Genomic DNA, 13,423 nt, shown 5'->3' with positions numbered 1-13,423 from the left:
GTCTTAACCATTTTTTTGCCTTTCACATACCTAAAAAAGCTTTTACTATCCTTTGTATTTTTGGCCAGTTTACCTTCGTACCTCATTTTTTTTCTCTGGGTATTTCCTTCTTAGTAATCCTCTGTTGTTCTTTAAAAGCTTCCCAGTCCTCCGTTTTCCCACTTATCTTTGCTATGTTATACTTTTTCTCTTTTAACTTTATATGTTTCTTAACTTCCCTCGTCAGCCATGACCACCCATGCCTCCTCCTAGGATCGATCTTCCTTTTTGGAATGAACTGATCCTGCATCTTCTGCATTATACACAGAAATATCCGCCATTGTTCCTCCACTGTCATCTCCGTATCTACCACCATTACCACTCCCCTTTTGCTCAGGTTTCCATGTGTTTTTGTCAGTGATGTAATCTGAAATGTGATGGCTTGAGTTATAAGGAGAGGCTAGATAGGCTGCAACTTTTTGCCTGGAGCATTAGAGGTTGAGGGATATTACAGAAATTTATAAAATCATGAGGGGCATGGATAGGGTCCATAGCCATGGTCTTTTTTCCAAGGTCCAAAACTAGAGGGCATTCGTTTAAGGTTAGAGGAGAAAGATTTAAAAGGGACCTGAATTATAGAGAGGGGAGACGTTTTTTCATGCAGAGAGTTGTGCATGTATGGAATGAGTTGCCAGAGGAAGTAGTAGAGGCGGACACAATTACAACATTTAAAAGATATTTGGACAGGTACATGACTAGGAAAGGTTTAGAGGATATGGGGTAAAAGCAGATAAATAGGACTAATTCAGTTAGGATACCACCACACCCCCAGCTCCCCCGTTAATACTCCAGATGACATGAACTGGTTTATAATCATGGTTTCGGAAAGACTGACCTTTTTCATTTTTAAACCATTTCACAAAAACTCAGATTCTACTAGTTTAAAATCTAAAACTCTTAAAAAGTGACATTCACACAACTTTTATCTCAAGTTCAACCCCGTACTCACTCAGCCTTATCATTCACCCATGTTTTATTATCTCAGTCTCTACCACCATTACCATTCCCCTTTTGCTCAGGACTCTATGTTTTTTTCAGTGATGTAATCACTGCCTCTGAAATGTGACTCTACAAGTGTTTGACTTCTATCTAACTGGAGTCATAGTCTACATTTAGGAAGAACATGTTCCGTTTACTAAGATGTTTATCCTAAGATGGTCCCATTGTTTTGATGGAAAAGAAAATAACTAACAGTGGATCTCTCATCTCCCGACAATGAATAGCACCAGTCATTTAATAGCATCTCCTCCAATGATTTTGAGAGACCCGGCCATCAAACAGAAAATTGTGCTCTACCTCAACGTGTTGTGGGACGCAGATGCCTTTGATGCAATTGTTGCAGTATATCAAGTCTCAAGACTCTCAGAATGACTGATCTGTAGTTATTAATGAGTGAATCATCCACTAGACTGATCGGCGCTCTCTGTGTTAAGCATAGACAGGATTTCACCGAATGCTGGAACAGGCTTGAAAAATCTAATTGACATACTCCTGTTCCTATTTTCCTCACCGGGAATAGGAAAGCAATAAAGAATCACTTCAAAACTGAGCCAGGGTAGAGGCAAAACTAGCATTTCTTCAACTCCTGAGGCTCAGTTTATATGTGTGTCCATCAGTATCAGATTTCCAATTTCTGCGAGACAACGTTGTCATCCTGCTTAACTAGTTTATTTTCTTGATCATAATGTAAAATTTGCTTAATTGACCTCTTTTGTTTGCTATAATTTAACTTAAAATGGATAGTTGCAAAATAGTATATCAGGGGGTCAAAAATGCTGTTGAGGCTGACAAGGGCCATGGTAATTCTCCTGAACTTGTAGACAAAGCTGCTGAAAGCACAGTTCTGAATAAATCTCAAGCGAGCAAGGAAATGGAGCAAATGGATGGCATGATAAGGGACAAAACAAAAAACTGAGATCACCAAAATGACCCGAATCATTGTCAATGCCTTTTCCCTGTAGACACTGCCTTTCAGCTGGGCTATTTTCTTTGCTGCCAAAGGATAAAATATCATGATGATGGTAAATGGGATGACAAAACCAAACAAGAGCACCGCTATGTTGTAGGCTGCCATTCTTTTGCTCCAGGTCTCTGTGTCAAAGTTCTCAAAGCAAGCCGTCATGTTGTTTTTGAAGGTGGTGCTGAGTGAGCCACCAAAGACCAGGGAAAGCATAACAGTCAGAGAGAAGATCCACACCAGAGCGGAGATGATCTTTGAGTAGTGTGTGCTCCGCATCCTGATGTATTTTCTTGGATAGACCACTGCAATATAACGGTCCACACAAATGATGCTGAGGAAAGCGACACTGATGTATATGTTAGCGAAATAGAGAGTGCCCGTAATCCGGCAGGTTATATCCCCAAAGGGCCAGTCGTTCTTTTTGATGTGGTAGTGGATTCTAAAAGGTAAGGTGCAAATGTAAATGATGTCTACGACAGCCAGGTTTGTAATGTACACATAAGATGGGGAGGATTTCTTCATTTGCTTGGTCAAAAGACACAAGGTTGTGACATTGCCAATCAAGCCCAAAATGAACACAATGCTGTAGATGATTGGAAATAAATAATACTGGAAGTTGGCTTCAAGATTGCAGTTTCCATCTGAGAAAAGCTCCTGTGAACTATTCATGTCTTTGTCCTCCCTCGGTGAGCTTTAAGGAAACCTAGGTACATACATTAAAAAAAAAGTTAATGGAGGAATGTAGCTAATGCTTTTTTTTTAGCCATATTTTTCACCGACGATTGATTGTGCAGAGAACAACCAAGAAAAGCTTTCATCAGCGTAGAGAGATAATAACAGAACTATTAGGAAAATTGTGTCAGGTAGAATGCACTTTTATAAATGCTAGAGCATAAGACTTCCAAGGATGTGCTTTGGGTGAAAGCAGGCAGAATTAGGAAGCAGTCGGATGTTTATTCTGAAAGAATGAAAGAAGGGCATTTCCATTTATATAGTGACTTACATAAACTCAGTACTTTCCAGGGCACTTTGCAGCCAATAAAGTACATTTTCAAGTGCAGTCCCTATTAAAATTCTGAAGAAAAGTCACTAATCCTGAAACATTAACTCTGTTTCTCTCTCCCCACAGCTGCTGAGTTTCTCCAGCCATTTTTTTTGTTTTCTGTACCAGATTTTTAGTATCCACTTTTCTCTGTTTTATTATACTGGAGGGAACTCCCTAGACTTTCTTCAAAATGCCATGAGATCTTTTACAGCCAGCTGAACAGGGCCACAGTTGAACAGCTCACCAAGAAGATAGGGCAGTGTGAACAGCTGAGGAGTTCATTCTGAAATGATATGGAAAGGGGGTGGAATATTACTAAGACTGATCCACAAGAGGGCATGTTTGTTATGATGCTGTGCTAGTCTGGGAGCAGTATCATACAATATCATAAACTATTAGTATTGAAGATCCACAGTTGCCAGAAGAGAGATGGGCCTTCTTAGATTTCTCTGCTGGAGTCAATCACTGGGCCAAATTGCTTATTCCAAATCAGGCCAATTGCTTTTCTAAACCTGTTAAGCCTTCCACTGACTCTCTAACTCTGGAAGAAATGCCTAAGATCATGTACTCCTCCCAACTTGAGGTGTGAGCCATCATCTTGCCTCTAGTGAATGTGAATGTTTGACTGACTGACATGCCCTAGAGTTAAAAGTTAAGGGAATAACTGGTAGGATGGCAGGAGTGTGGTCCTTCCGTCCATGGGACCCTGAGGAATTGCAGGGCCTGGATTAGATGGTGGAGGCTGATTAAATTATTGTTGTTAAGAAATACAATTACTATTTTAAGGTCCAATTCTTCAAGTAAACTGTCTTGTATTTTTATACTGAAAGTATAATGAGATGTGTCCAACTTTATGACTTTTCTTTTGCAGTGGAAGCTCATATTCATGGTCATACCAATGTAGTGAATCCTGATGAAGATGTTAATGAGGGAACGGCTCTTGGGCTGACCCCCTCGGGTGTTGCCATGTTACTGTGGAGCTGAGCCAAGACAATAAACAATCAGACACTGGGAAAGAGGGAAAGAGTCTTGGGAGGCTAGGTTCATTGGGAGGCCATCAACACTCAGGAGCAGTTGTGGCAGATACGTGTTCATTTTCGCTTTACAGCATGGTTTCCAATTGTGTGACATTTTTAAGAGAATAAAAACCCAGTAACTTTAATGTAACTTTAACCGCTGTAGGTTTGCTGTTCCAGCTTGATTCTGCAAAGAGCCACTAACCGATAACTTTTGATCACAACGGAAACTAAGTTACTGTTAATTGCTAATGTTAAACATGAGCTGTAAAAAATGTTCAACTCACTCATACAAAAAGTGGTTTATTCATGTAATCACTGACACTATCACATTATGATTTTTTAAGCTATGAGAAGTGTCTCAGGAAGATCTGTGAATGCTATGATCACTTGAATCACATCAGATGTTGAATGTTGGGCAAAAGGGGATCAATTGTATTTAATTTCCATGTATTTCACATGCTCGCTTTAAAAGTGTTTTCTCAGTTGCTAAGAACACTAACATTTCCTTCTCACATATTGGTTTTATATATATATAAGCCAGTGGAATAGTAACAGAGAGAATGGAATAAATTATATAACACTCACCGGAGATAGCCAGCAGCTGTCCAGATAGGAGCCTTCCTGACAGTGCAGTCTTTGAAGAAGGAAATTACTGCAGATGCTGGAATCTGAATGAAAACAACAAATGCTGGAGATCACAGTGGATCAGGCAGCATCTGTGGAGAGAGAGAGAGAGCAAGCTAATGTTTCCAATCTAGATGACAGTCTTTGAGTTTGTTTGGACAGTTAAGATTCAGTGTTGCTCGCTGCAGATACGTCTCGCATATCTCTATTTCATTCTTCAGGTATTAACCTTCCTGTACACATTCACAAAATGAAGTGAAGAATGGTTTTCTCTCCAGTCAGCCTGGAGTTGGAAAAGATGTGAAGCAAACAGTTTTGAGCTAGCTACCCTGAGTATCAAACTATCGACTAACACCGATGGTCAGAAGCAGCAGCTCTTTAAGCAATGTCTCTTAACCTTTAAGCTCGTTTTTTTTGTCCCACCCACAGCATGAAATAAAAAATAGCATTTTGACCACAACAACCTACTACGTTGATGCATTGAATTTCCTGTGGTGGAAAGAAGATTCAGTTCGAACTGAAACTTCAAAACAATTCAAATTACATCTTGTAAAGTGTCTTATATCTTGAATTATTTGCATGGTTTTAAACTGTGACAGTGACAATTACAATAGTTTTTTTTTACTGATCCAAGCCCCACAACTTTGCAACATTGCTTTCAGGAGAACAGGAAAGATGATGTTAAGTTTTATTTCTTTCTGATTTCTTTTCAGTTTTTTAGTCCTGTTATTTGTGCTGTGGTTTTCTACTTTGAGTGATTGGTTTACTTGAAAATGATTAGATTGTCTCCGAACACAACCCATTAAAAATTATAGAACCAAGTGATGGATTTCAAGCTCATTAAGACCAGCTCTTTTTGATACATTGTTCCTGTCATCAGTTCCTCACTTACCTCCCATAATCCATTCTCTAAAACGTGTCTGGTGCAACATCTTCCAGGCTAAAAAAATCATTGGTAATTTTTCCTCCAGTTTCTACCTCTGAATTTTAACTTGAACGTCTTAATGTTTGGCATCGTTACCATAGTGAACTTTTTGAGATCAGTGTCGTGTACACCCAAGCACTGGCTTCAAGCAGGACATATAGATAGGCTCAAAGTCCACCCGGGCCAGAATGGGGTTCGAACCCAATACCATTGACATCAATTTGGTCCAAACCAGCCTTCCAGCCAACTGGAATCCCATTTACCACCTGAAATATTTACCCCCTTAAGCAACAATGCAATACAGTTGCAGTGTGTACTATCTACAAGGTACTTTGCAACAATTCACCAAGAACAACAGCACCTTCCAAACTCATGATGTCTTTGAAGGTCAATGACAGCAAGTACAGAGGAGCAGTACAACCAGCAGGTTCCCCTCCAAGACACACACCATCCTGAGTTGAGACTATATCATTTCTCCTTCATGGTCTGTTTCAAAATCCTGGAACTCCTTTCCACTGTGGGTATACCCACACCACAAGGACCGCAGTGACTCAAGAAGATGTTTCACCATGACCTTCTAAAGGCAATTAGGAATGGGCAATAAATGCTGGTCTAACCAGCAATGTCCACATCCTGCAAGAATAGAAAATGGAGGTTTGGTTCAGCTCAAACTTGTCTGAAACTTCTGCAGCTCATATGTCTCTTGATTAATCTACCAATAATGACACAGATTGAGATAGAATTTCAAGTTGTTGAACAGAAAGGCACGTTTGAAGAATTATCAGCAAAGGCACTGTATTAATACACATTACTCATTTCTTCCTTTAACTGAGTTGGGGCCCAGGGACCTGATTGAAGTTTGACATTTACAGTAGACATCTACCCACATTCAGTCGTTGCATTGCACCAGCTCAGGTGCACTCACACCATTCAAGGGATGTGGTAAGAGAGAATGCAGGGATTGGAAGAAGTGATTCACACTGAGATGCAGAAGAGTGGAAAGAAGAGAAAAAGCACCAAAAAGTGATTAACACGGGAAGAACAATCAGACTGTGACAGAAAGCTTGCTAGAAATATAATGGCGATGGCTCAGTGATTAGCAATGCTGCCTAACAGCACTGGGGACCTGAGTTCGATTCCAGCCTCGGGCAACTGAATGTGTGGAGTTTGCATTTTCTTCCTGTGTGTGCTTGGGTTTCCTCTGGGCGCTCTGGTTTCCTCCCACAGTCCAAAGATGTGCAGGTTAGGTGAATTGGCCATGCTAAATTGCCCATAGTGTTCAGAGATGTGTAGGTTAGGTGCATTAGTCAGGGGAATGTAAAGTAATAGGGTAGGGGAAAGGGTGTGGGTGGGATACTCTTTGTAGGGTTGGCGTGGACTTGTTGGACCAAATGGCCTGTTTCCACACTGTAGGGATTTTATGAAGTAGCAAGAGGTTTTTCTAGATCTTTAAAAGGGGTTAATAAAGTGAATGTGGGTACTAAAGAAAGTACATCTGGGGACTTAATGGGAAATAAAAAGGTGGCAAATGAACTGAACAGCTATTTTGTATCGGTCTTCATTGAATCCCTTTGGTGTGGAAGCAGGCCATTTGGCCCAATGTGTCCACACTGACCCTTCAAAGAGCACCCCAACCAGTCCTACCCCATCTATGTAACCCCACATTTCCCATGGCTAATGCACATAACCTGAATGTACACACTCCACATAGACAGTCATCTAGGGTGGAATTGAACCCGGATCTCTGGTGCTGTAACACTCAGAAATAGCTGTAAGTCAGAAATGAAAGAACTAAAAAAACATTAAGTCACCAGGAAAATACCATTGAGTAAATTATCGACACTGGGGCCTAACAAGTGTCCAGGTCCTGATGGTCTTCATCCCAGGGTCTTAAAAGAAGTAGCTAGTATGATCATTGAGGTCATAGAGTCAGAGAGATGTACAGCACGGAAACAAACCCTTCGGTCCAACTTATCCATGCCGACCAGATATCCTAACCCAATCTAGTCCCATTTGCCAATACTTTGCCCATATCCCTCTAAACCCTTCCTATTCATATACCCATCCTGATGTCTTTTAAATGTTGTTATTGTACCAGCCTCCACCACTTCCTCTGGCAGCTCATTCCATATATGCACCACCCTCTGCGTGGGCCCCTTACGTCCCTTTTAAATTCTTCCCCTCTCACCCTAAAGCTATGCCCTCTAGTTCAGGACTCACCCAACCCAGGGAAAAGACTTTGTCTATTTAACATTTCCAAGCCCCTCAGCCTCCAACACTCCAGGGAAAACAGCTCCAGCCTATTCAGTCTCTCCCTGTAGCTCAAATCCTCCAATCCTGGCAACATCCTTGTAAATCTTTTGTGAACCCTTTCAAGTTTCACAACATCCTTCTGATAGGAGGGAGACCAGAATTGCACACAATATTCCAAAAGTGGCCTAACCAATGTTCTGTACAGCTGCAACATGACCTCCCAACTCCTATACTTCATGCTCTGTCCAATAAAGGAAAGCCTGCTTCACTATTCTATCTTCCTGTGACTCTACTTTCAAGGAACTATGAACCTGCACTCCAAGGTCTCTTTGTTCAGCAACAATCCTCAGGACCTTACCATTAAGTGTATAAGTCCTGCTCTGATTTGTCTTTCCAAAATGCAGCACCTAATTTATCTAAATTAAATTCCATCTGCCACTCCTCAGCCCATCGGCCCGTCTGATCAGATGTTGTACTCTGAGGTAACCTTCTTCGCTGTCCATTTCACCTCCCAATTTTGGTGTCATCTGCAAACTTACTAACAATACCACCTATGTTCAAATCCAAGATGCTTTGGTTCTAATTTTCCAAAATTCCCTTGATTCAGGACAGCTCTGTTAGATTGGCGAAAAAAAACAAATATAACTAATTGAAAAGGGAGGAGCATATAAAACAGTAAAGAATAGGCCTGTTAGCTTAATATCTGCCAGAGGGAAAATGTTAGGGGCTAATATTAAAGAAATTATAATAGGATACTTTGATAAGTTCAATGTAATTAGTGAGAGTCAACAAGGTTTTGTGAAAGATAAATCATATTGAACCAAGTTATTGGAGTTCTTTGAAGAAGTAAATGTGATATGGATCAATGGGAACTAGTGAATGTACTTAATTTAGATTTCCTGAAGGCATTTGATAAGGTTATTGTGGACAATGAGTGCCTATGGTGTATGTGATAACATAATGGCATGGATAGAAGTTGACTGGATAACAGAAAAGAAAGAGTAGACATAAATGGGTAATTTTCTTGTCAGAAAGATATAAGAAGTGGTGGGCCATCCCATTCCAAGGTCAGTGCTGGGGTGTAAACATTTTACTATATATACATGCAAGTGATTTGATGGAGAGATCAAAGGTATGGCTGCTAAATTTACTGATGCCACAAAGATAGGTAGGAACGTTTGAAAATTGCATAAATGGGGTAAGATTGGATAGGCTAGGGTAGGATTCCCTAAAAACAGAAGGCTAATGGATTACAATCGAGATGCACAAAATAAAGAGGGACAAGGAAGACCACTTTCTCCAGTGAAGAGGTCAACTACCGGGGGCACAAATTTACTGTGATTGGTGGAAGGATTAGAGGGGACATGAAGAAAACGTTTGCACTTAGAGGGTAGAATTCATTGCCTAGTATGCAGTGTCCTGAGACTGCACATGAAGCTTTGTAACCCACAAGGCTATTGACCAGGCACGAGAAAGTATGTAGTTTAGTATGCTGGTGCAGACATGATGGGTTGAATGGCCACTTTCTGTGCTATAACTTTTCTATGGTTCTAGTAAGTCATGAACTGGACATAGGGAGGCAGCGGAGATATAGACTGAGTGGTCAATGATCTGACAGATGTAATATAATGTAGGGAACCTTGAAATTGTCCATTTTAGTAGGAAGAATTTTGAAAATGAGCATATCATTGAAAAGGAGAGACATTGCAGAATTCTGAGATGCAGAAGGATCCAGGAATGCTTGCGCATAAATCACAAAGGGTTAGTATACAGGTATAGCAAGTCATAGTCATAGAGATGTACAGCATGGAAACAGACCCTTTGGTCCAACCCGTCCATGCCGACCAGATATCCCAACTCAATCTAGTCCTACCTGCCAGCACCCGGCCCATATCCTTCCAAACCCTTCCTATTCATATACTCATCCAAATGCCTCTTAAATGTTGCAATTGTACCAGCCTCCACCACTTCGTCTGGCAGCTCATTCCATACACATACCACCCTCTGCGTGAAAACGTTGCCCCTTAGGTGTCTTTTATATCTTTCCCCTCTCACCCTAAACCTATGCCCTCTAGTTCTGGTCTCCCCAACCCAGGGAAAAGGCTTTGCTTATTTACCCTATCCATGCCCCTCATAATTGTGTAAACCTCTATGAGGTCACCCCTCAGCCTCCACACTCCAGGGAAAACAGCCCCAGCCTGTTCAGCCTCTCCCTATAGCTCAAATCCTCCAACCCTGGCAACATCGTTGTAAATCTTTTCTGAACCCTTTCAAGTTTCACAACATCTTTCCGATAGGAGACCAGAATTGCATGCAATTTTCCAACAGTGGCCTAACCAATGTCCTGTACAGCCACAACATGGCCTCCCAACTCCAAAGAATGTTATCATTTATTGTGAGGGGACTTCAGCACAAAAGTTTAAAGATTATGCTTTAGCTATACAGGGCACTGGTGAAACATCTGGAGTTCTGTGGACAGGTCTGGTCTCCTTTAAGGAAAGATGTAAACACACTGTAAACAGCTCAGAGAAGGTTTACTGGACTAATGTCAGGAATGGACAGATTGTCTTATAAGGAAAGATGAGACAGGCAAAGGTTGTATTCACTGGAGTTAAGAGGTGATCTCTGTGAAAAGGATATTTCTTTGTGTGGCTGACATTAGAATTGGGGTCATTGTTTTACGGTAAAGGATTATTCATATAAACAAGATATGAGGTGACTGTTTTTCTCTCAAAGAGTCATAAATTTTTTAAAAATTCAATCCTGGAGTGTGGACATCACTGTTGGGCTGGCATTTATTGCCCATTCCTAGTTAACTTGGAAAAAAAGAGCTGCCTTCCTGAACTACAGCAGGCCATTTGTGTAGATATTCCCACATGCTGTTTGCATTCTGACCCAGAAACAATGAGACATTTCCAAATCAGGATGGTGAGCCACTTGGCGTGGAATTTGCAGGTGGCACTGTTTCCATGTATCTGCTGCCATGTCATTCTAGATGGTAGTAATGGTTGTGGGCTTGATAGGTATTCATTAGAATCCCTACAGTCAGAAATCGACCATTTGGCCCATCAAGTCTGCACCAATCTGAAGGACATCCCACCAAGACCCACCTTACAATGGCTAAGCTGACCTGCACATCTTTGGACTGTGGGAGGAAACTGGAGCACCGGGAAGAAACCCACACAGATTCAGGGAGAATGTGCTAACCACTGAGCTACTGATTGTCTAAGGAGATTTAGAGAATTTCTATATCTTGAGATGTGCTACTGTGGTGAAGACAAAATATTTGTGGACACGGTGCCAATCATGCTTTGTCCTAATGGTGTCAATTGTCTTTTGTTGCAAGTCTTCAGAACTTTCTTCTTCAAAAGGCAGAGGTAGCAAGGTCTTTTGATATTTTAAGGCAGAGATAGAGAGGTTCTTGTTAAGCAAGGGGATGAAAGGCAGGTGAGAATGTGGAACGACTAAGTCTGCCATGTTCTTATTGAATAGTGGAGCATGCTTCAGGATTTAAACGCCCTACTCCTGCTCCCAATTCAACCTACTTCTGTGATCGTGATTGAAATGTTAGTAGTAAATTAGACCTTTAAAAATCGTATTTTTCAGAGGCATGGTGGCTCAGTGGTTAATACTGCTGCCCGGTTTGATTCCAGTCTTGGGTGACTGTCTGTGTGGAGTTTGCACGTTCTCCCCATGTCTGCATGAGTTTCTACCAGGTGCTTCATGTTTCCTCTCATAGTCCAAAGATGCATAGATTAGGTGGATTGGCCATGCTAAAATTGCCCGTAGTATGTCAAGATGTGCAGGTTAAGTAGATTATATATGGTAGGGCTATAGGGATAGGATGGGGGTCTGGGCAGGATGGTCTTTGCAGGATTGGTGCAGACTCACTGGGCCAAATAGCCTCTTTCCACACTGTAGGATTTCTATGAAAATAAATCTAGAAATATGTTAGTAAGAATTGATATGTCTAGCATTAGACCACCTTAGTATAGAAACTGTTTTCTTTTTCTCTGTGGAAATATACGTGTACAGTCCCTGAAAATGTCAGGAAGCAGGAATATGCAGAAGCGTAGCATGGGGTGGGATGGAGCTGGTGAAAGACCCTCTGGTGTGGTCAGAAGAGCAGTCAGAACTTTGCACAGCTCCATATGCCTTGGTCAAGTTAATCTTGCTGGGGAAGAGAACGTTGATTTGCATCATGTCCTTGGCAACATTAAAGAGGTCTCTACTAAATGCCCAAGTGTACTCATAGAGAGATCCCCTTACTGTTACCATGGCAGTATATTTTACACCCAATTTGGGTTTGAGAAAGAAGCTAAAAGAGTTGAAAAAATGGACAGTAATCTAAAAGGCTGCATGTATAAAAGTATGATTTCAAGTATGAACTACAGCTACAGTGGATTTTGCTTCTGTGTTTTCTTTAGCAGGTATCCAGAACCACTGGGACACTTCATCGAATCTTGTGGGCTGGTTCTACTGATACCACAGCATGGAACACAGGCGTCCTGCAAATTCAGTAACTTACCTACGGTCTTCATTTGGACTAAAGACTTTGCCTTTCAGAGACTTGGCCTTTATCAGTTGATGGTCTTCTGAGACAATCATTACACTTTTTTAAATGGATTGTGACATCTCACAAGTTATGCCGATAAAGTTAATTTAGTTTGCTTCTTACACAAAGGTAAGGAAGTATTATTTATGTTCAAATGATGTCACACCTGCTATTTTAGTTTTTCATGAATGTTTGGTTCCTTTTGCATCCCACTGGAAATGGACATCTTGGGTGATGATTCACGGTAAGTAATCTTCACTCATGGCTGTGCATAGCTGGATCCCAGTAATGTCCATTGATGGAGCTGTAATCATGCTGAAGTCTACTTCATACTGTTTTTCCTCAGGGCTGTTGTGGTGCAGTGGTGGTGCTCCAACATCTGTCCCAGAAGGTCTGGCATCAAGTCCCATCTATCCTGAATGTGCCACAATATGTCTGAATGGTTGATTAAAACCTTTCCTTATGCTGTTGAGTAATTTTTTTTGTGAAAACAAATGCAACTTAGACTTCATAATCAAATATAAAAACTTTGATTATGTTTTATTGATAAGAAATGTAAACAAACAGAATCATTAGTTGTGCTCTGTGTGTAAGGAGGCTGTTTTCAACTCAGTACTTTCATATTGTCACTGACCATTAACTTCCCAAACCATAAGTATTAATTCTCCATTCACCCCACACTTTATCATTTGCATCTTATCCTGTCTTCTTGTAAACACACCGAATTCTCATTCCAAGACAGTCTCACTATTTTGGTTGTTTGTTGTTTATCTGTCCTCATTTGTAATTTTGCACTGTGTCACAAGTACCTACCTCCCCTGACTATCCACAAGTCTTTCCAAACTACTTGCTCCCCCATAACTGCTCACTTCCCTAATGCCTTTAGCTGCAAACCTGTCTGAACCACCACATCTTTGTACTTGCCCTGAACAATGCTGCAGAAAATCCACTTGATATGGTAAATACAGCTGCACATCCAAGATTTGCATGGATTTAATGCAGT

The 13,423-nt window shown here is 40.9% G+C and overlaps 1 protein-coding gene across 1 annotated transcript; it reads right to left on the bottom strand.

Moving 5' to 3' along the window:
• Positions 1 to 5,469, bottom strand: LOC122540139 (lysophosphatidic acid receptor 6). Its single transcript, XM_043675442.2, has 2 exons — positions 4,649 to 5,469; positions 1 to 2,702 (listed from the first exon to the last, which is right to left on the bottom strand). Exon 2 carries the CDS (start codon positions 2,666 to 2,668, stop codon positions 1,658 to 1,660), a length of 1,011 nt encoding a protein of 336 aa, XP_043531377.2. The 5' UTR covers positions 2,669 to 2,702; positions 4,649 to 5,469; the 3' UTR covers positions 1 to 1,657.
• Between the last annotated feature and the right edge of the window lie 7,954 nt (positions 5,470 to 13,423).

This window comes from Chiloscyllium plagiosum, unplaced genomic scaffold (genome assembly GCF_037043375.1).
Source record: "Chiloscyllium plagiosum isolate Xiang-an unplaced genomic scaffold, Cpla_swu_hap1 HiC_scaffold_37, whole genome shotgun sequence".
Lineage (NCBI taxonomy): Eukaryota > Metazoa > Chordata > Chondrichthyes > Orectolobiformes > Hemiscylliidae > Chiloscyllium > Chiloscyllium plagiosum.
The sequence above is the reverse complement of the archived record's forward strand: the minus strand, read 5'-3'. Positions and strand labels throughout refer to the sequence as shown.